Below are 25,866 nucleotides of genomic sequence, written 5' to 3'. Positions count from 1 at the left end.
ATGTGCAGCACGCAGCGCGCGCGGGTGTCGAGGATGCACCTCACGGGGGCGTCGAGTGGTGCCGTGTCACCTGACACCAGCTCCACCCTGCTCCACGAAACGTACACGAAAATGACTTCGGACATTCTCGCGGAGAGGACACTAGGAGACTTCTTATCAGAACATCCAGGCGAATTAGTGAGAACCGGCAGTCCGCACTTCGTTTGTACGGTGCTACCACCTCACTGGCGTTCAAACAAAACGCTTCCTGTGGCGTTCAAGGTTGTGGCACTGGGTGACATCGGAGACGGCACACTGGTGACGGTACGGGCTGGCAATGACGAGAATTGCTGTGCGGAGTTGCGGAACAGCTCTGCTGTGATGAAAAACCAAGTAGCGAAGTTCAACGACCTAAGATTCGTCGGCCGTAGTGGTCGCGGTGAGTGCTGAAGGTGCAGTTATTGTTACACAATGATGTACTCATTTAAAAGATATATCTTCTTAAACACGAAAAATAAAAAAGTTTCATCTACATGTTTAAAAACAATTTATAGAAATACACAATACACATAGTTTCATCTTATTACAATAAATTCTCAAATAAATATTCAAAATACAGCTTCAAAAAAATACCTCATTACAAGATTAAAAATAAATGGTATAATAAATGACGACAACAAATATAATAAAAGTTTAACTTCCCACGAACATTGGCATAAAAGTAAATATGACATTCAAATGTTTTGGCCAAGTTGCAAAGTGGGGTATAAACTTAACGACAGCGGAAGAGATCAAAACTTTTTCCGAGATACTTAAGAAAGTTCGTGAATGTCAAATAGGGCGGGATGGCCGGCATAACCGCCCTGCTCCGCCCTTAAGATTTTCACGAGAATAATATTGCAGTGACTTACAGAAAGTTTTGGGAGTTTATATTATATAAATATCTGTTATTTTAACGCATATACACAAAAATCAACAATATATATTTTTTAATAATGTAGGTATATAAAACAAAGTGAATCAATACAATTTTAATTCGTATTCACAAATTTAATATTTTCAATCATTAATACGCAATAATTGTGCAATAAAACTTAATCTTTTAATTCACGTACACACACGTTTAAAGATTATTATCAAGTGTTGAGTATTATTAATCAAGTTTTCGTTCGTGACCTCTGCCGTAGAAATAAATAATATATCAAATTTTCCATGTATACATTTCAGACAGATTAACAAAGAATAGTTGAAGGTTGTATTCGGTCCAAATTTACAGTAGGTACGTACAAAAACAGCTCGTATTTCTCACATGATATTTGCGATGAACTTTCCTGATCTTATAAGCCCTCTAGTACAAATTTCTATCTGATCTATACGAAAAACTTTGACAAATTTGCAAAATGTTATCACTCTTCTTTAAGATTAGTTCCTTTATACGCGTAATTAAATTAAAATGTATTATGTGACCACTTAAAAGTGCACAGATAATTAAAAAAATCGAGAAAGATTGACTAAGTCATTTCAAGTCTTTATAAACATATTTTTAATAAGAAATTTATTAATCTATTTTTTAATATTTATAATATTAGTTTGTCTACTTATTATGTGTTCAAATAATAAATATTAGATAAGATAATATTGAGTTATACTTTTTTTTAAATCGAACTATTAATTAGTTTCACTCAGAATCCAAAATATTTCTGATATAAGAAAATACTCAATAAACAAGTTATTGTTTTTTAATATCACAAAATCTTGAATAACTAGTCATTTAGATAGTCAACTAAGTTAATTGAAATGACGTGTAGTCATTTACATACGCATATACGTTTAGAAAATTGAATGATATCTTGTCTCTATTGTATTTTTTAAAGTTAGGCTTTAACTTTATATAAAACAAATTCAAATAAATAACATATAAAAGTTGAAATCATTGGCTATTTACCTGGGACAACTTTTACGATGATTTGTGTAGTATGACGATACAGACTTATTATTATATATAAGCCCAATTATTTCTAAAAACAAGTACTCCTTTATATTATTACACTCTGGATATAACGGATCATAAAACAGGGTTTCATTAAAATCTATGGAGCGTTTTTAACTGTTAATGCAAAGTACAAACAAATGAACACGTAATATACAGCTTTTGGTGTTTGTATCAATTCTTTTATCCATTTTTTATAGATATTATATACATTTTTCAATTGAAAAAAATGGTTAACAGATATAAATAATTTCATATGAAAAAAAATATCAAAAATAAAATCGAGACACAGACCACTCTTGGCTTGACTTCGATTACTTGCTAAAATCATATAATGAAGTCTGTGTTTTATATATTGAGTAACGTGACATTAATCTAAAATTCTAATTAAGGTTTTGCGTAAGTTATCAAATTTGATCGCTTTTTGTTTTTCTTTTAATTTCAGTCGTAATCGAAATACCTATACGTGTACTTAGTTCACACTGGTATCTGTGATTTTGATTCGATTTTTTACAGAATAAAATTAAAAGTAGAACTGGCAAGAGTCTTAGTAATTACCTAATTTTTTTTCTCATCAAAAATGAAGTGCATTGGCGTACATTGTCAACTATTTACTATTCAATTTATATATCCCTTACGAAATACTAACACCATATCATCTATACAATTAATCTTTTATCTATCTTCTGTACCCACTCAGAAATTATGAGGTAATTTTTGTAATGCCCTATTGAAAAAGCCCTTAAACCAGTATACATAAAACTTATACTAAACATGCAATGCGTCTTGAAGAGGGTTGTAGTGTACAATATTCTTATATATAGGTATCTGCGCTTTGCAATTTCACTCGCTTTAAATTTAGACGATTGAGTTGACAAGCGTGAATTTAATGTTCGTGTCTTGTATTTAAGAGTCGTACATAAATGAGATATTATTAAATTGAGGAATATACAGAAAAAATGTTAAAATAAAATAATTAGTGTCCTTTTTTTGTCTTGGTATTTTTGTAAAAAGTAAATAATTCTTTATCGCAGTAAAAGTTCGTATACATACAAGGGCATTGCATAATTTGAAGCCCGCATATGTTTTAATGCATCGTTGCCGCGTCGTACGCACCAATTACAAAGCAGTTTATATATATGTATATAGTTTTAGTGCTTTTGTATTAAGAAATAGCTATAATTAAAATATAGCAATGCAGCTTACAAAAAGAGTGTGTATAAAGCGAAGTTGCTAAATTATAATTTTTGAGGGGTAAATTTAACCAAAAACATAAAGTAATCTCTATAGAAAAAAAATCACTTAATGAACTTTTAAGTTTATTTTATTTTAATTTATACTAGAAATGCTATAGGTTATTGAGTCATAATATCTGGATAATTAATAATATTTATACTTAATCTAGGGCTGATAATAGTGATTCTTTCTTCGGCTGCGGCTTATTTATATATATCCTGACAAAAGGTTTAAGCGCTTACTACATTTTTTTTTCGCGAAGTATTAAGTTGATTGATAATTTTAAAATATAGTAATTATTACAGTATTTTATTTAACTTGCAATATTTGTTTGTTAGTTGGTTTAAAATCTTTTAAACTGAATTAGAACCACCACATTTGAAATTATATATCATATTGAAATTTTACATATTGGTTCAGTGTTTATATCAATGCACTTTTATGATAAGCATAATTCTACATCCAGGGTTAGCTCTAGACGAGGGAACTTTGCAACAGGCAACAGCACAGACACGAAATTTTGTATTCAATTGTGTCTATTTAATACATCACGGAAATCATATCATCCAGCTTTCGGAGATTAAGGCTCAAAGCTCGTCTTTGCTGGCCAAGCCTAAGTGGCTTTAAGTAGGGTCAAGTCACTAGAAGGTCTGCTCTTAAATTTTTATTGCTGACGAACAACCATGCAATAATGATTCATTCGTTGAAATTAACAGACTAAGAAACATGTCCATTCAAAACTAAATAAATTAATAGTGCGAAAACATTTTCAAAAAACATGAATTTATTAATGCGTTTTAAGTTTAAAGTAAATCAAATTCATAATTTTGTTGAATTATTTTTATATGATTTAAAATGGTGTGAGAATTAATCTTGGTATAAGTAGTTCTAAGTGAGTATATATGTATTTCTTATTAATTAAATACACTCATACATACATTCAAACATAAGTTGCATAAAAAAAATATTCTAAAAATTGAAGACCGCTAAAATGGATTCATACTTTGTCTTACTAAATTTTTATGGCTTTTTCATTTAGCTACGTGTCTGCAACTCAGAGACATGTTGTTGTCGCGTTAATGTACCCCTGAAGGAATTTACTCTTAAAGGGTGCAAGATACCGAGTACCAAAGGTAGTCGAAGTTAATATTTAAGTTCATAAAGAAATAAAACAAAATATCAATTTTATATTTAGCTAAGTGCTTTGATTTATTTAAGTTACATTTCAATAGATTTATGCAATATAAGGTAATAATAACATTTTAATTAAGTGCTTGAATTTAATTTGCATAATTCTTCTACATCTTCTTTACGTAGGTATTGTTACTTAAAGTATTACCAAACTTCTATTGATTTTCAACATTTGTTACCGTTTTAAATATTTAGTTTAACATTTCGTCATCGAAAATATTTAAAAAAAAAATGAAGTATGATAAAAATAAAATTGAATATAACATATAAAATAAAGGTATACATATCTTCACATACTTAACTGTAATAAAGTATTAATTTAAAATGAGCTTTATATTTTATATAATTACTTAGATTGATGAGACCAACACTAAAACTGTTTTAAGCTCGATTGATTAGGTGAAACTGGTTTAAAATTCACTCACACATTCTAAAAGCAATGAGTATTAATACGTAAACTACAATTCGTTATTCCACACATTGACAAATCGTATGCTCGTCTTTTAAACATACGTTATTAAATTTTGTCTCATTCATTTACTTTGTTTCTGAAAGGAGAGCACGGAAGCTTTTTTCTGAGGAGTTTAAATAATAATAATAATATAAAATTAAAATTCAATAAATAAATTAAATATATCAACGAAATTACATAAACACTCGTATGGGTTTTCGTATTTTATTACATACAGAATCTATTAACTCCTATATCTATGATTAATTGTCTTGTTTGTACCAAGGTGGTCTTGCGGATAACTAGATAATGCACAAAGGGACTGTCACGTGACATTCGGTTAACATTAGGCCATCTAGGTTCGTTTAATATATAAATATGTAATAGAGTAAGCTAGGTTAATGTAACTGGGATATGCGCATATCTCCCAGCTTAAGATGTCAACGGCCGGTATGGGAATAGCATGAGATAATCTATCCATAGATTACAACAAACTAATGTAATTAAGGTCAAAGTTTTGTCTCACAATAACTACTAGCCGCGACAACAATTAAATGGATAATTTTAGTAAAAGATAAATATTTTTAATACTGGATAAAACATTTTGTTTACTTAAAAATTACACGCTAAATCTAAAAGCTAAAGTTGTAATGCATTTTTGGAAGTTAAACGAGTATCTATCCGTTGATAAGTTGGCAAATACTGGCATATCGCTCATAGACGGTTGACGCAGTAAGGTGTAGTAACTATTCCTAATATCGTCAATACCGCACCAACCTTAGGAACTACTATTACTACTATACTATTTACTGGTGGTAGGGCTTTGTGCAAGCTCGTCTGGGTAGGTACCACCCACTCATCAGATATTCTACCGCAAAACAGCAATACTTGATATTGTTGTGTTCCGGTTTGAAGGGTGAGTGAGCCAGTGTAATTACAGGCACAAGGGACATAAAATCTTAGTTCCCAAGATTGGTGGCGCATTGGCTATAAGCGATGGTTGACATTTCTTACAATGCCAATGTCTAAGAGCGTTTGGTGACCACTTACCATCAGGTGGCCCATATGCTCGTCCACCTTCCTATTCTATAAAAAAAAAAAAAAAAGAACTGAGTTACTGACATTGTTCCTAAATTACACTGGCTTATTCGCCCTTCCAATAAAAGACATGGCAGTGGTTAGAATATTTTTATTTTTATTATAAATGGGAAACATACAGTATATGTATATAATATCTGAATCAAACAAGCATGAATGAAATTTCATTTGCTTAATTTGTGTTTCTTATTCATCTAGTAATGTCAATACAAGGAAAACGTCGTGAGGAAATCCGCATGTGTTAGATGAAAATCTGCCACATGTGTCCACCAATCCTTATTGGTGCAACGTTATGTAAAAAGCTCTAAATTTTCTCTTCAAAAGCGGTGGACGCCTTAGCCCAGTAAGACATCTATAGGCTGTTTCCTTTATTTTTAATTTTACTTTATTCATACTTGCAAACGTTATACAGAAATACAAAGTATAGATGTTTGGTGGTGGATTAACTGATGAATGGATGATATCCAATCAGATAGGAACCACATATCACTGCCAATTTATTTATTTTTATATAAAACGATTTTTTTTTTCTCATTGGGAAAAGATAATAATTATTATATTTACTACATTTTCCACTTAAATAAGCAATGTCTAAATGTAACTGATATTGATTTGCTTTGCGGAAGACTAAGCTTCCCGCAAAAATAAATCACTTTGGAGTATACCTTGAATTGCTTTGATTGAAACTAAAATTTAATAAACTTTCTTCTCTCTTTCTCGTCTTATTTACAACAATAATTTCTTTATATTAGTTAGTATGGTACAATATTTTTTTAAATTTATATAGCCTAAGAAGGATTTATTAACGTTATGATGGCTATTTTAGTATGTTATTTAAAAAAAGATAACATAAGTACTCGTTTCTAATTTCGATCAGCCCTTAAAATTGATTTAAATAATACTTATGCAATAAAGCTACATTAATATAATTTTGAACAAATAACGCAAATGTTCTTATTCAATGTTACATGTTATGTATATCTTGGTAGGTACCATACACTCATCATATGTTCTATTCAAAGTAAAGTCAAAGTAACAGCCTGTGAATGTCCCACTGCTGGGCTAAAGGCCTCCTCTCCTCTTTTTGAGGAGAAGGTTCGGAGCCTATTCCACCACGCTGCTCCAATGCGGGTTGGTGGAATACACATGTGGCAGAATTTCAGTGAAATTAGACACATGCAGGTTTCCTCACGATGTTTTCCTTCACCGTAAAGCACGAGATGAATTATAATCGCAAATTAAGCACATGAAAATTCAGTGGTGCTTGCCCGGGTTCGAACCCACGATCGTCGGTTAGGATTCACGCGTTCTTACCACTAGGCCATCTCGGCTATAGTTCTATATGTTCTATTGCCAAACAATAATACTTAGTATGTTCCGGCAAAAAGGGTGAGTGAGCCAGCGTAACTACAACCACAAAGGATATAACATTTTAGTTCCCAAGGTTGGTAACGCATTAGCGTTGTTCGAAATGGTTAAAATTTCTTATAGTACTAATGTCCATGGGAGGTGGTAACCATATACTGGTGGCCCTTTTGCGCGCTCGCCTGCCAACATTACAAAAACATTATAATTTAAAAGGTGAATAACGTATAATACGTTATTCACATTTTAAAAACCTCATTTTGTTGACGATGTAAATGTAAGTCATATATTATTTTAAAAGTCAGTATATGACATACTAAAATAAGCATATGATATCGTAATCTACCTTCTTACTTCTTAATTAAACCTATTTTTTTAATATATAGAAATTTATTTTAGAATTTATGAAATTATTCTCAGATAAACATTATAAGTGAAAGTTCCTCGCCGCGTCTATATGTCTGTCTGAACGCGATAATCCCAAAAAATACCGAACAGATTTTCATACGTTTTTTACCAATGGTCGGAGTGATTCATTAGAAAGGTTTAAGTGTGTAATTCATTATGGTTTTATGAAAATTGGCTGGCTGGTATTCTTTCATTACTTTTATTCTATGTTATAGATAAACCAAATATCTGAATTTTACATTTATTATTATATATTATAAAATATCGTATGTGGTCCACCAATCCTTACAACGTCAATGCGCCACCAACCTTGGGAACGAAAATGTTTTGTCCCTTGTGTCTATAATTACCTGGCTCACTCATCCTTCAAACTGGAACACAACAATACAAGGTATTGCTGTTTGGCGGCAGAATATGGAATAAATGGGTGATACCCAAACTGGCTTGCACAAATCCCTATCAACTAGAGAAAGTATTTTGGGTCTAAAGGTCTCTAAGTCATCGAAGACGTCGATATATTTAATAAGAAAATATAAATAGTTCATATTATTGGTCGACTGTCGAAATTTATTTTAAAATTTACGTTTTGGATTTACATATTATAGTAATCTCGATTATATAATTTTTATCTATACCAATGTTATAAATGCAAAAGTAACTCTGTTACGTTTTCAAGATTAGAACACTGAACCGATTTTGATGAAATTTGGTATGAAGCAAGCTTAACAAACTCTTCCCATTACATGCAGACAAACACTAGTAATATTTTATATAAATGATAGCTATTATGTTTATGTTTGTAAAATATATTTTAAGTCAATGATGACGCAAGCGCAACGTATCTGCATACGTGGTAAAAAAGAAGTACTAAATAGGTACGATTTTACTGGTGGTAGGGCTTTGTGCAAGATTGGTATTGTTGTGTTCAGGTTTGAAGGGTGAGCCGGTGTAATTACAGGCACGAGGGACATAACATCTTACTTCCCAAGGTTCGTGGCGCATTGGCGATGTAAGCGATGGTTAACATTTCTAACAATACTAACGTCTATTGCGCGTTGGTGACCACTTACCATCAGGTGGCCCATATGCTCGTCCACCTACCTTTTCAATAAAAAAAACTGAAACGAAAACATGCAAAAAATACTTTTTACAATATTAAGGAACGAATATATTATTCATTATACTGTAAGAATATCTTTGACGTTATTAACTTTAAAAATCTAAAGATCTAAAAAATCTTACAAAGTTCGTCTTTGTAAGATTCTTAGAAAGTATAATAAATTAAATTATTGATTGAAATGATAATAAAATTAAATAAACATATGGTCTACATTATTATGTTAGTGTTATTCTTGTTTCATTCATTTTAAATATATTTCTTTATTTAAAAAGTAATAATTGTTTAATAGAAATGAAAAATATAAGGAACGACAAAATAATCTTCGTAGAATAATAATTTATAATGATCGGGAATGTACGAGCTTCGATATTTATGGTAATGAAAGTAATGAGAAAACCTCCGAAGAAAAAAGCGATTCGAAAAACCGCATTGAGAAGTTTCGCGCAGTGTTTTAATCTGGCAATATTTCAGAGTTGTGCAAATGAAAAGTTGGTCTCGAAGAAGAAGACACGGCCCGCCTTCCGCGCGCGAACCAATAGAAAAGGTCGGAAAAGCAGCGTCTTTCGCGGAGGCGGAGCCACGCCTGCGGTCACATAGCCATTTGAATAAAAATTTTCCTTTGAAGAAATTCTTTATACGAATATATTGTGGTGCGTTGGCCTCGCTTTGATTACTGTTGCATCCCGTTTTATGAACGACTCGTATTCTCTTGCATACTTATCAACCGACGAAACTGTTCAAATAAACATCCTTATTTTATTATCTTCATTATGCGCAGGATATAAAAATATAATTTTTTTAATCTGCTTGTAAAACTTACCAAAGCGTGTGTAAGTGTCTTAAATAAGAAAAAAGTAGAAAACAAACTTGAGCGGTTGCGGCTAACACGCAAACATCGTGTAGGTTGTGGCACGCACGCGGTCGGCGCCCGTAACAGGCCCTTGTCAACCATAACGCGGCCGCAGCCGGTCCGGTTTACCGGCCCGGTCGACCCGGCTGCGCCCGGTTAGCCGCGGAAAACTACCATTTCATTTATGGTTGCCTCTCGGTTTTGGGGTAGTTGCGCTAACTAAGCGCGGCCCATAAGTTACGTAACTATTCATTGTGGTATCACGCTGATCCACAGTCGACATCATTGTATAAGAATGACAGCATATATAATATAATAAAACGAGTAAATCAGAAATTTCACACAAACAACATAACAATTTTGTTAAGATGATTTACCTAGATGTTAAATGAGCTTTGCTTATATGGTTGTATAAACATAATGATTGAGATATATCGAACAAAGACGAAACACACAGCTTACATCAGCATATTAATTCAGTCAATTAGCGCGCACGTAAGCATTAGCACGTCGTTACGTCCGACGTCGTCGTAATCGCCGCGACTGACACGGCAAGGAGTGTATTTGACAGGTGTCAAATTGGATTGCATCCAGCTATTAGGAAATGTCGTCTGCGTCGACGGAGAGAACGAGTGTTGTGTGGATATGGCATAATAATATTAAAAATCTTTAAGTGTGATTAAAAAATGCGTTTCGTTTTTCACATAATACAGATATAAAAAATAAAAGATTTTCAAAAATAAATAATTAACACACAATATTTTACGCACTTAAAATGTGATTCTGATTTTCAAAGGAAATATGTATTTATATTAAATTTAGGATGACTGATTCAAAACATTGTATGCTTTTTTTTTAATTTATGTAAAACGTACACGAGAACAAAGTCGAGAGACGCAATAGCGGCACGTACACCAAATGGTTTTAGTATATTTAGTATATTACATGTTACATCAAACAAATGTAAAATATTTTAACTTTCTCATTTTATTTACTGTAATAAAAAATCTTTTAAGTTTATCTTTTAAATTAAAAAAAGAAATCTATTTAATTTCACTAACTAACATTAATGCAATTTACTTAATATTACACTAGTAATGTATTATTATTTGCCTTATCCAGCTTTGTCCATTCGAGTATGGTTAAGTTGGAGTTGTAGTCGCGAGTGGCGGCACTAAGCGCTGTTCGTACAGTTTAGTTACTAATTGCGTCATGTGTACCGCTTGCTGTACTATTAAATGTACAATTGACTCGAACACAAAGACCCAATGCTATTCAGTACAAAAATATAAGTAGTCCTAATATCCTTGTTTCTTTAAAACTTTCGTTTATGCTTTTAGGATTATTTTCATAATAATATGTGTACAACAATGGAAGAAATTCAAGACCAAAGATACTTCTGAATTATTAACACTACAAGACAAAATTACAAAAAATAGTTGCGAATATTTTTAAATATTAAAATATGTTTGGTCCCAACTTTTTATTTGATCTTAACTGAGTTAAAAGTTGAGTCATATTCATTGCTTAAGATATTATTTTGTATAGTAATTATATAATGTATGTAAAAAAAAAACAGAAGACATGAAACCACCTTTAAATATAGCAAAGCCTCGCATTCCCGCATCCTCGTTTAAAACCAAAGCTTGTGTAATAAAATCAAGTCGCACATAAATCAATCTCGAAAAATAAAACGTCTGTCATTTAGCGTGTGACAAGGGGGTGTGTGAGGAAATTGTGAACTCGTAAACCGTGTCGTGCGCCGGTACATTAAGTAGGGGTTATTTATTTAGGCGCACTGTTCTCGTGGCGCTCCGTGGTACCCCGCGACTGGCACCGGCACATCACTTGTCTGGTGTTGTGAGCTATTTGTTTTGATTTTTTAATAACTCTTCCGTAACTGTTGTCAGATACTCAATACGCTTATGTTATTTAACGCAATATATTTTACAGGAAAACTTCATTGTACATGTAGCTTTTAGTGTTTTTACTTTTTAGATCTCTTCGTTGTAAAAGTGCAACGTCAGGTTTTGTAATATATTGGATTCTATTTATACAGTCTAATGCGGTTCATAAACTATAAATTAATTGAGTTTCTAATAATAGCTTATACTATTTTGTTAATGATAGTTCAATTTCAAATATGATAAATACAAAAAAAAAATAAGTTGAGAATATTCATACCTAATAATGTAATAACAAGTTCCATTTCAGGTTAAAGTAAATTAAAAATATTTATCCCGATATAAATATATAAAAATATTAACGAAAAAGGCCTCAGAATGGAGGATGGACATGTCATATATACATAAAACAATTTTAGTATAATTTAGTATAGTTAAGGATGAGGTAATATTATTTAAAAGTCCCAGTATAATAAATCTTGGTACATACAACGAATATCATGACACAAAACACGAGTATTCCCATAAGTGTTAACGACGTGAGCGCCTCTCGAGCCGCATTAATAAACTCCGATAGCCGCAACAAGCCGGCTCGTGTACGACCTCCATTTTTAACGAGCACACACCGTGCCCGCAGAAAGTAGCCTACACATGAAATCACGTATGAATGAGGCTTTTTTCAGTTTTTTCGCGTGTAGCCAGCGGCGTGCCGCTTCAGGCCCCATTAAAGCTTACATGTCACTCTCCCGCCACCCCGCAACGGGGTGGAAAAATCTGAAAATCGGTATTGGCTGCATCCCGCAGCGAGCGGCTGGCAAAGCGCTCTACAATACAGCTTTGACGGACGGTCATTTAATATTAACTGTGGTTTTTCCGCAGATGGAAATGTTTTTTTTATTGCCGGCGTTATGCTGTGATGAAGTGGTCGGCCTGTTGTTTGTGACATGCTCTGATATGTTGTGGATGAGTTGCTCTTTTATGTTCTCCACTTTGAAATGATATTTCGCTTCAAGTGCTTATTTGTTCGGTATTTTGATAGTTGGCGAGTTATTGGAGTTTTGGATGGCCACTGCTGTAGGGTTGATTTAATTTATTACACATACTCTCGGCTGAGAGCTGTAATTCGGAAAATTACATTTGATGATTTTACGAGATACTATTTTATATTTTATACTACTGGTGATAATATTTTTAGTTTGAATTCCATTCGACTCGGGTAAATTGAAAGCAAACCTACAATAAATTTTTAACTTTTCGAACAAGCGATCAAAATCGAACTACAAAAATTGGGCGCTCGCGAAAAGAGTAGCGACCACAGATTGAATTTATTGCTTCCACTCATTCAGAGTAAAAAGTTTGTACAAATATTTCACGGCTTGATCGATTTCATAGTTCCATTACAACCGAACATTTTTACCAATTATCTTGGCGGTTGAAAATTTATTAATTTGTATTCCTATATATTTTACAAGCTATTGTTTACATATATTTATGTAGCTTAATATGTAAAACAAATCATCAATATTGACTTTTAATATGTCAATAGAGAATAATCATCAGCTATTGAATAAATTCCCAAATTAACTACATCAAACAAAACAGTTATTTATAATTTTTATCTAAAGAACGCTAACATTTTCACCAACTTTTCACAACAATCTTAACGATACAACAATTTAATTGCAGAAGCTATTAAGCTTAAAATAACCTAATATGTTCAGCCTCAGCCTAATATGTTCAGGTAGGGCCAGTTCGACCCTGATACAATAGACAAATCTTCGAAACATACTGGGCGAATAAATCTTGGAGAATAGGTGTGTGGAATCCTACCCACTAAAACCTCTTAAATTTTCGGTACGAATTAGAAAGCGGCTTTTCTACCGAGCTGAACCTGAATTCGATGCAAGCTAGGCAAGTAAAATTTATTTACCTATGGACTATGGATAAAATGACGTTTATACATCGTGTTTTTCATGTCCTGTTTGACCTCCTCAAAAAATTACGGATTAGGTATAAGTATGCTCCATAGATAATAATGCTTTTATTCATTCTCTTTATACAAGTCTATTTAAATTATAAAAATAATCATATGAACCATACATACATACATACATGCATACAAATTATTAAAGGATTTTCTTTTGTAATATAATATTTTATTCTTGTTTTTGTTTGTTTGTGTATGTAGGTTTATAATTTCTTAGGTTTCCAGACTAGATTTTCTTCAAATTGAAATGGAATTAACCTCGAAGTATATTCTTTCTATTTTGATAATTTAATTAAGTTCAATTGCGTCAAGTCAAAATTGCAAAAAATTGTTTTATTATAAAATATATATTAAAATAACAATAAAATGATATATTTCCTAATTTTCTAGAAACATAATTTGATTATTTGTTACAGGAAAATCATTCACGTTAACGATAACGATATCAACCACGCCACCACAAGTGACAACCTACAACAAAGCCATCAAAGTCACCGTCGACGGGCCGAGGGAGCCGAGATCAAAGACCAGTTAGTACTATAAAATGATAGAATTACAAATATACGTATTAATTATTGCAGATGTATGTATATATATTTCCTAATTACTTTATACATATACATATATATATATATATATATATATATATATATATATAACAATAATCAACATTCAACGATCATCGTGTGAAAGGGCCAGCTGATGGTACGTGGTGCCCAAATGTTAAAAAATTACAATTTATTTTATATACAATGTACCACCAATTATTGTACCAATATAGATGTTACGTCCCTTGTGTCTCAATAGATTTATAGTCTTCTATTACAGAAATACAGAAAAACAAACTGTACGTATTTATTATCACTGTTTGGTGGTAGAATAACAGATCAATATGAAATTAGTATTCGTTTATTTATGCAGGATATAAAAAGTAACAGCCAGTAAATGTCCCACTGCTGGGCTAGTCTTCTTTTTTTTGAGGAGAAGGCTTAGAACTTATTTCACTACACTGCATCAATGCGGGTTGGATGCAGAATATACAAGTAATTTATTTATTTACAGAAATTACACACACAGGGAAAACATCTAAATATCTGGACAATTTTTTTTTAAAAACGTCACGTTCTGAAACTGAGATTGGTAGATTCAAATTTAAAAACTGATTATTAGGTATTACATTAAAAAAACCTTTTTTAAAATATCTTAATATTAAGCAGCTATTATAGAACCAATTACTATATTTAATATACTTGATTATAGTGTCCCCAGTTTGAAGGTATTTTTATTTTAACATTAAAAAGCTTGAAAGATTGGTATATTTAGTTTTTAATAAATACGTTTTTTTATTGTATTAGATAGGTGAACAAGTGGGCTACCTGATGTTAAGTGGTTACCGCCACCCATAGCCGTTGGCATTGTAAGAAATATTTACCGTCCCGTACATTGCCAATGCGCCACCAACTTCGGGAACTAAGATATTATGTCCCCTGTGCCTTCAATTACGCTGGGTCAATCATCCTGGTCGGTATATATAACGAGTGGGTGGTCCTACCCAGACGAGTTTGCACAAAGCGCAACCACCACGTAAATAGGCGGCTGGACTAATGGATCTCCATAGTAAGTGTTTACCACCACCTATAGCCATTGGCACAGTAAGAATTATTAGCATTCCCTTTCGTTGTCATTGTTCTACCAATCTTGTTACATAGCTTATATTTCGTACATAGTTCTTAAAAGTTCATTTCTTTTAATATTCAGTATACGTTAATCGTATTACAGTATTACTATATTATATTACAGTACAATCAATTCTAATTGTAATAGTAAAATAAGAAAAACATAGATTGTTTTATATCGAAAAATAATAATATACAAACCTTAAAACTCCAAAAATATAAATGTGTAAAAGTAGGCCCTCGAAACGACATGCTACTTGGACACTTGCTCGTTAGATATTACATCGATAAACAATACCACAAATAAATTTTAACCTGTAATTGTGGAAAATATTTTGCTTACAGATTATATGTATTAAATATTGAATTTTTCTGTCAAATAATTCTAAATAGTAGCCTGTATTTATGAAGCACTTACACGTAGTTCGGATTGGCGTCCCATAGGATTATTAGAGTAATGGAACAGAGACTGCTAGGGTACACCTTTGCTTGCACACTCACTTGTGCAGTATATTAGCGATAACTAAACCTTAATATGGGCCACCGTAACCGTAACAGCCTGTGAATGTCCCACTGCTGGGCTAAAGGCCTCCTCTCCCTTTTTGAGGAGAAGGTTTGGAGCTTATTCCACCGCGCTGCTCCAGCGCGGGTTGGTGGAATACACATGTGGCAGAATTTCAGTGAAATTAGACACATGCAGGTTTCCTCACGATGGTTTCCTTCACCGTACAGCACGAGATGAATTATAATCACAAATTAAGCAAATGAAAATTCAGTGGTGCTTGCCCGGGTTCGAACCCACGATCATCGGTTAAGATTCACCACTGGGCCATCTCGGCTTTTTTTAATATGGGCCAACGGAACCAAAATCCTAAATGATAAAAAAGTATAATCTAAAACTTGAATTAAATTGAATTGTTTTATTTTTATTTATAAAAATAATAATAATTCTAAAAGTAAAATTAACTTTAGCGAAATTTATCTGTTATAATTTAAGCGAGAAAATTTGGGATATGACAGAATGACAGAATTATCACACTACTAACTAAATGAAATAGAATACATTATTAGAAACAAGATACAACAAGTGTTCGGTGGAGCAATTTAAATAGTTTGGTAGGTACAGCGGTAACAAATAGAGGGACAAGAACCGTCCCGAATCTCGCCGAATGCTCAATCAATCTGTATCGTGTGAATGAATGAAAATAATTAAACATTACGTTCAACATTAGACATTAAACTAAACCCAAGACTACCTACTTAGTAATTATATAACCATCACTGCACACATAGATAGTGGCTACATACAATATAAATGCAGGTATTCTATGAATACTTTTGAAAACAGGTAAAAATAAAACATATATTCTTTTAATAGTTCCTTGGAAGCTGTCTCTTGACTTTCGTATTTTAAGAATTAAGTCGATATTGTAAGAATAATATTTATTTCATAAATAACTGACTAATATTATTTGAATCTAACACATTCATAACTATTTAAATAATACAAAGTATTGATATTTATAGAAGTATACGTATTTCGTATTTTAGATAATACAACTAAACTTTAACATTAAGTAAATTCTACATATCGATAAATTCTTATCAAGTTTTTCATAGTTCATACTTAAATTTCATTTAAGTTTTTAGTTTAAAGTAAATATATTATATTAAAAACACTTAATTAAAAGGCTTTACATTAAAAATATACTAGCTTTCATTTAATTAAACATCCCAATACAAGGTATTTCCGTTCAGAAACTAATCAACTATTTAATTCAACAGACATGCTTGTACTATTCGAACTATCTCCGATGAAAAATGTAAAGGATCTGCTGTCTGTACCCCTTCACGAGACGAATGTGAGGGCACAAAGGAAGGCTGTAATGAATCGGTTGTTTAATTAATTAGTCAAGAAAGGGCCGGGTCGGGAGGTCGGGCTAACCTCCCCGTGTGTGCATGCCCTGCATATTGATTTATTATGCCAGCCTCCACGACGATAAATTATTTAATTCTAAGTTCCGACGAGTTACACATCCATATGAAGATGTAGGCTTATTAATGACTTAAAAGATTCCATTAAATTGTGCGTGCATCTGTTGTTTAGGTATTATTTACAAGATTATATGTATGATATTATTGTAAATAATTAATATATGTATTATATTCTGTTAACAAGTACAAATCCATATTAATGACATAGTGGTTGTTACTTTTAATTAAGTAGCTTACGTTTAATGTTTTAAAATGGTGATAGCACTAATAATAGTAATACTATTATAAGCTCATCGCTTGTCAATAGTTTTATATAAAGTGATATATATTGTTAATATACTATACGTTCAATAATTAAATAACGTTGATTGCTTTAAAAAAAAACCACATATATTTCATGTTACCATAGAAATAACATATATATGAGAAGGGTTCAAGAGATTTCAGGTGACATTTTCAAATACGTACACAAGCTATAACTTTATATGCAACAATTTAAAAGGCAATAAAATGAACTAAAATCATATAATACAAAATTATAATCGTATCAGTATTTTTTATGTTTAAACGTTAATACATTTGTTTACACATTGTAATTATAACATAGTTTTAACATGTAAACTTACATTATTAGAGAACTGTATTCTTCCCCCGGTCTTATTTTTACCAGAGCCGGGTGGGTGGTTCAGTTTACGGCTTCGCGCCCAGTAGCCGCCAACAATTTAATAATCAAGCGAACTATAAACGATGTTTTTCTTAAGGCACAGCTATTTTCGATGCGCCGGACCACCCGCGTATACAAGATGCGAGTTAAGTTTAGCTTGTTTCTACTGCATTGTGTACTTCACATGACTGTACAATGAATTGCATAACACTATTATGATTAATTAGTTGTTTATTTATTTCACAAGTTGTTTGTTAAATTAAATAACATTGTAACAATTATAACTATTGAATTATATTCAATAAAACCTCTTCCCTTTGACTTTCGTATGATAATTCTATTAGTGATGATGATTCATCATTGAAGCACATAACTAGCTATTTTTCCCTCTTTAAGCTATCTACGTTTTAGCGATAAAGCTATTCTTCATACCTATATAGATGTATCAGCAGTTTCATCAGCGTAAAGATACGGTGCAAATAGTGTTGTACAAATTTGCCCTAGCGGCGGCAAATTTGTACAACACTATTTAAGTCAAATCGCCGCCTATGTAATAGTTCCTACAAAACAAAATAAGGAATACGTAATATCTGCAATATTTTATTATAATAACATAAATTGCTGTCAATTTTTTTAAGCTTAATATATATTCAATCAAACAAATCTTTCTCCAAAAACTTAACGCCGAGGTTTATTATAAATCTATCACCATTGGTTTAAAAAAAAAGCTTTAATTGTCATTTTGTTCTTTAAATGTCAGTCATACCATTTGTGAATAAGCTAAACACTCGTATCTCTAAAAAACCGTAAATCTCTGGGTTCAAATCACGACACAAGACGGTAAAGGGTTCATGCATTTTTTGTGAAGAAATTTTCAGTAGCTTCCTTTAATTGAAAGAAAACTAGCAATGTTACATTTTTCGAAAAGAACTCAAACCCGTTGGTCTTACGTCTAATCATTTCTGCCAGGTTTTTGTCATATCGGACTTTATGAATGAGATATAAGAATCAGGTCTGTGTTTGCGCAAACAGTTGTACGCCATAATAATATGTTCTGCTCTCTGCTAGTCTTCCTTAAGAATAGCTACCGTGGCCGAAATCTGTTAGGAGCTACTAAGTTGAAAATATTCGAATTAGCTCTTATATTTTTTTTTAGGAGTCACTTATAAACTTAGCTTTTAGAATGCAAATTCACGGAAAACCTACAAGAAATACAGTTGTTACGCTTTAATATTTCTATATTAATTATATTCATAAATTAAATTCAAATACATCCGAGTCATTAGTTCATTTGAAAATAAGTATTCATACAAGTATAAAACAGGTACAATAGAAGCCAAGACGTTTCAGGAACTACAACCTTTTAAACTAATACGTTTTTTATCCAGAAACTTGCAAATATACTCATAAGTGCCAGACATATTTGTAATGCCTCAAATACCGCATTATTCAAAGATAGCCAATAAAAATAAAAATAAAGTATGTAAACAAAATAGCAACATGCTTAAAATCCCTTCTAAAATATGGATTTTATAATACTTATATTCCATTATATTGTGAAACTATAAAAAGTATACTGTTATTCAGAGTATACTTACGTATCGGTCACAGGACTTACACTAAAGCAAGACTAACTAGTTGAAATACTTGGCATAATAAATCTAACTAGACCGGACGCCATCCCAGTGTAATCCTTTAATCAGGTCCACGGTAGCCCTTGCCGGCACCCTATTTTTCCCTCCCATCTGTAACATACCCCCTCCACCCACACAACCCTCGAACGGTGCAAATGACAGTTTCTAATTCCAACTTGCCATGAAAGTGTGTAATTGTTGCGCCGTTGATTTATACATTGAATCTTTTACGCGAGAAATGAGCATGTGTGTGTAATAAGATGCGTGTGTGTAAGGGAGCTTTCCAATTGTTTTCGAATGTGTGCATTTATCAATTTAATGTAGTGAATAAATGCGCTTATGTGAAAATGCCGGTGTGTCGGGTTTTTAATCGGTATTAAATAATTTTCGTAATGAGTTAATGAAAAAATCTTTTCGCCATCACTATTGAGGAATGTCCTTAATTGTTCTGCTACAAAAGATTTTATTATTAACAAGTGCTGGAATTAATCCTCCAAATTGCTTCATTGCTAAATTGCTTCTTTGGCAGTTATATGGATATTAAGGTTATTTCTTTTAAGGCATACTCATCTCTCTATTTAAATTTACTACACTAATACACACTAATCTCTATCATTTCATGTTTAACATCCTACTAATATTATAAATGTGACAGTTTGTATGTTTGTTACGCAATGGCGATAAACGGATTTGGATAATAAATAGCAAATAGCTTATACAGTGACCTTAACACATAGACTAACTAATACCTGCCTCCTCATATGGCAAGTCGCGGACAGTATTGAAATATAACATTTTTTCGGCAGTAAAACAATGAGTATATCTTTCTTTTTGAAACATACAAAATCGGTTAGTGAATATTACTGTATGAGTAAGTAAGTTTAAATTGTAATTGCTAGTCATCTACGTTTGTCAATATATGTGCGTTGATTAGGGTTGACGATTGGTTTGTAACGCAATTCGGAAATACTGAATCAGGACCAAACTCGGCATGCGAGGCACGTTTGGGGACTTTGTTTGTTTTTACCTTATAGCTCTTTAATGGAAGCTTTATTCAATTACTTAGTTGCGCCATAAGAGTAAAATATTTTAAAGGTTGTATTTGAAAGCAAATTTTATATATAATACGTTTGCAGTCGTGTATTTTTAAGAGGTTTTATTTATTTGAGACTACCAATGATACCTAACAAACATATTATAAAATTTAAATAGTATAAATAAATATATATATAATAGTATAATAATATATACAATTTAAATAGGCATTATGTAGCTATTTTTATAGGATTTTCGTCACAAATTGAAGTCTACGCTGGTGAATCCGTCGGTATTAGTAGAACATAAAAGTATCAGAAAATGATTTTTGTAACTTTTGATTAAATTTTTAATGGTAAAAATTCTGATTTATTACATTTACTTAGTTGCTCTCGTTTTAATTTTTTAATAGTAAAATTCTCTTAAGATAAATCGGGAAGTTTGGTTAGACCAAATTTCACCAGACTGTTTTTGGATAAAAAAAACACCTCTTCCTCCGGTACACTATTCCTACGAGACAATTAGTAGAGTCGTCCTCACATGAGGACATGAGACAGGGAACATCACACAAGTATCAATGAATTGTAGAGTGTCGGTTGATAAACAGGAGGGTTCGAGTGTTGAGTGTTAATTGAATATATAACGTCGCTCCTCTACCTTACTTTATGAACAGCTACAAATACCTTTTCATATTATAAGTGTATTTATTAGTGGAGCAACCTATCGAAGTGTTTCCTGCATAAATGCGCTTTTGAAAAAAAGAGTGACGTAGGCTTCTTTTTGCAATAGAGTTTTTTAACTATATATTAATTAAACTATAAATATTAATAGGATTTTAAATTTATCAAATTTATTTAATTATATATAAAATTATCTGTTCCATGCGATATGATGAGGAGAGTAAAATGCTACATAATTTTATTTACAAATATTTAACAAAAATATATTTTATCTTATTCTACAACAATATTGGTTTCAATTCATAATTACTACTAGATTACGTCATTCAAGTCCAGCAGCGTGGTAAAATACGCTTTTAACCTTCTCCTCAAGAGCAAATGAGTCCTATGTGCCTTTTGTACATTCACAGCCCGGTACTTTACTTTTAATTTAATATTATATTATGCATCAAATAGCAAACACTCAAGAATTCTGAAGCAAGTTGCAGCGCTGGTTTTCAAGTTGTTACTTTACTTACTCCGCCAGTTCGGCGCTAACCAGGACTCTTGATGTTAGACGGTAAAACAACTAATGAGTTGATGGTACCTGTTCTGGAACGGTTGCAGAAAATCGAGCGAATATAATATTTATATTCGCTCGATATAAGCAAATAATAATAATTTTAGGTGTTATACAACTTACTAGTGAATCGTACTGTAAATATATAATTGCGTACTATGTTCCTATAAATAAATATTTGCTTATTACTTTTAGGGTTAAGTGGTATTTTATTGTATGACTTAATCTTTTTTATTAACTTATTTTAAACTATTTTTAAAGACACTAATCGATTTTCGAAAACAAGCATAACTGTTATTTTTACAAATTTTATACGTACATTGGCATTCCTATTATTAAAATAATTATGTAATTAATCCGTATGGATTGCCTTACTAACTTAATTATTTAACAACTTCATCTATCAACAAAATAATATAGAAGTAAGATAAGGAGTTCAATTTTGAATCAATCTCCTTCTTTACATTATTATACTCAATTAGAATTCATTATTATTGTATATATATATAATATGTATATATTTCATATATTATAATAATTTCAATGCTTGGTAACTAGAACAGCCGGTATCGTACTGATGTAGTGTTGTCTTTGCTAGGGCAGCAACAGCAGTTCCACTTCGCGTTTGGCCAGAGACCGTTCCCCTTCCCGCCTGACCCGCTTGGAGGATTCCGGATGCCTCCTATCACAACATGTCAAAGTAAGTTATTATATAATTTGGTACCATATAAGCACTTTACAGCGTCTTCTTTTATAAAATGCTAAAATAATGTGTGTGTGTGTTTACGACACACAACGTTAAAATATTTTTAATATTAGTAAAGATATTCATGACTTCAATAGTTCTAAAGTCGAAATTCTAAAAGATTAAACTTTGTAATGAAATCGTACAAAGTTAATAATAATTAATTCGTAATCATTGTCTATCAAATTTTTTATATTACAATAATTACAAATTATAATACAATGTACATTTAAATTAAGACATTCTTCTGTAAATACTAAGTTTGCGTCAGTAGCTCGATATTTAAATCGCTAGTCTCAATTTACTACAAAAAAGTTGCTTGTATATTAAAATAAAGAGTAGTTAGTATCGTAACTACAACTCTAACCAACTAAAGCAAAGAAATAAAAAGTATTTTTCTATTTATATCATGATGGAATCTCAATCGGAAACCGCGCTTAAACCTTATAACGCGCAATAGCTCAAAAGTGAATGAGTCACCAAACCACGCAGCGATACGCTAAACTACGTTCACTAAAGCGCGGATTCAATCAGTCGCCGAAAAAAAATCCAGATGAAAGCTGACTGCGAACCCAATCGAACAAGCGTGCATCGAGTCCGCTAAAATCCACGACCGGCCCAAAACAACTCGAGCGAGTCAAAACTGGAAAAAAACATTCACAAATCGACGCGGCGAGCGCGTATCGTATAAAAACCGAGTCCGCCGATCGTCGGCCAAAAACGGAACCGTGATACCGAAAAATAAAAGCCTGTAATACTTCGGAAAAAATAAAGTGGATGCAACGTGCGAGCTGCCTTGCTGTAGCGTGCGTTTTGTCCACTCCCGATATCTTTATAAGTGGTGCCCGTATTATTTTCGACTCTATTCGATGCACGGAATAAATTTCACATTTGTATTTTTTGCTGACCGCTCAAGTTTTGTGAAAGATGAAAACGGTAAATTTTTGTCTATTGTAATGTACAAGCGAATGTTTTTAAAAAGGAAAATCTTTGACAATAATAATGAGTCAAATTCGAAGAATTAGCGAATTGTTTTATGAAATATTCATACCCTTTAAGGTTTTGCAATAAATTACGTTTGATAGAAACTAATGATGTATTTTTCTACAGATATGGGTCAGTTCGGTCTTAGTTCGAGCAACTCACACTGGGGATATGGAGGAGCAGGCGCATACCCCGCATATTTACCATCTTGCGCCGCACCCGCCGCGACACAGTTCAACCCACCTGCTCTCGGATTCGCTGCCACTGTTCCGGATCAGACGACCACGCAAGATTTTACGAATAATACAGGTAAATAATCATTTTTTTAATGTGACACGAGAACATTTTCTTGGTGGTAAGGCTATTTGCAAGCCCGTCTGGGTAGGTACCACCCACTTATCACATATTATTCAGCTAAACAGCACGGTGGGTGAGGGAGTAACTACAGGCACAAGAGACATCATATTTTAGTTCCCAAGGTTGGTGGAGAATTGGTGATATAAGGAATGGTTAATATTTTTTAAGGCTCCAATGTCTATAGATGTGACATTTATCATCAGGTGGCCCATCTGCCCGCTACCTATCTTATAAAGAAGAAAAAAAAGAACATATGTTTTCAGTTTAATGTATGAAGTGCAACTAAATTGATTTAATCTCTACTTGTCTCTTTCTCTCCCTCCACCAATCTCCACCAACCGCGAATTATACCATAGAACAATTAGTAAAATATGTGCAAATATACTCTATCTATATCACTTTATATAAGAATATGAAATTTTGGATTGGAACTGCGAAGTGCAGCTACGTGTATAATAATATTATACATATAATAAACGCCTCTCTTAAAATACATCTTCTGGTATAACTTTTATGTATTAAAATAGTATAATCTTTTAAAAAAAGTATATTTAGTAGTTCATTAGTAGCTATAGATTAAACTGATTAAGCCCGCATCCCTGTTCGCTATTTCAGTTATTACGGAGTCCTCATTTCGTATCCATCGGATTATTTTCATAAGTGGTTTTATTATATCATCGGCACTCGTAATATCACTTGTTAGCTTAATCATAAGGTTATTTCAATTATTATTTATATTTTACATCTATATAGTAAATAAATTTATTCGAGCGTGGCAAAAGTTTGCGTCATGCTCGATCAAATAGATAAGAAATTTTACAGTGTATAGATTAAAAAGATAAATTAGCTTGAAAGACCAGAACAAATTTAAAACGTTAGTTCGTAATGTATTTGTTATACATATATATTTTATTAAAAGTAACAAAAAAATGTTGATATACCTATCATATAAACACGGATTGGAAACACACCTTTCAGATTTAACCGCTTCATAATCGGAAGCATATCGTTTAGTATATTATAGGAGACTACAAACCATCAAACCAGAATGGTGAAATTAAATGTACCAACATGGTTTACGACTGACATCCTCCTTGAAACCGTACGTGCAACGTTGTGGACGCGCCTGCCCGCCGACGCAGCGGACATTAAACCGGCTCTCATTATAATTTACAGCAGCTCGGACACGTCCGATCCAGCCGATGAATTTATTGCCGATGCGTGCCCGCGCACATCACGAAAAATATAGCCATATTAAAACAATGTAAACATTCTGTCCTATTTCAAATGAATATATTGCATCTGAATTAGAAACATTTGTCTTTATTTGTGCAGTTCTGCCGGATACGACGGGAGTAGATCTGGATCAGCAGCTGTCGGGTCTCGTCGGGTCGTCGCCGTCCCATCACGGGAGCCTCCTTCCGCGCTACAACAACAACACTGACTACAGCCTATCTACGGGACCTCGATCGTTAAGTGACAACAGTTCTCAACCAGAATCACCAGTTCAAGATGACTTACTCACTTCTAACTCGAATACAAACATTGGACATAATCATTCAAACAGTTCCAACTTCCCTTCTCTAATGGGATCTCAGAACACGTCATACGGTAGCAGTAATTGTAACAACTCCCTATATCCCGTTCTGCCAGCTAGTTTGTTGTATAGTCAGTTGTACACGGCGGCTAACCAAACGCATAATTTTCATCCGTTGCATTCGAATTCTATTCATTCGACGCAAAATCACCATAACGAGTTGCAGACGATGATGGATCAAATATCGTCAACGACTAACAATCACAGGCAGCATGGGAGTCACGGACAAGGGGACTTATTATTAGGAGGTGGGAATTCGTGTGCCGCAGCGGCAGCGAGAGGGGAAGATGGTAGGGTTAATAGCCTCGGGCAACGAGGTAATCCACAACCAGACAGTAACACCGTGTGGCGACCGTATTAG

General features: G+C 32.7%; 1 protein-coding gene across 1 annotated transcript; it reads left to right on the top strand.

Annotated features, from left to right (window-relative positions):
• LOC126771935 (runt-related transcription factor 3) lies at nt 1–25,866 on the top strand. Its single transcript, XM_050492112.1, has 5 exons — nt 1–418; nt 13,996–14,109; nt 22,406–22,522; nt 23,678–23,860; nt 25,244–25,866. The coding sequence occupies exons 1-5, from the start codon at nt 1–3 to the stop codon at nt 25,864–25,866; spliced, it is 1,455 nt and encodes a 484-aa protein (XP_050348069.1).

This window comes from Nymphalis io, chromosome 11, assembly GCF_905147045.1.
Source record: "Nymphalis io chromosome 11, ilAglIoxx1.1, whole genome shotgun sequence".
NCBI lineage: Eukaryota > Metazoa > Arthropoda > Insecta > Lepidoptera > Nymphalidae > Nymphalis > Nymphalis io.
This window is presented reverse-complemented; position numbering and strand designations above follow the sequence as displayed.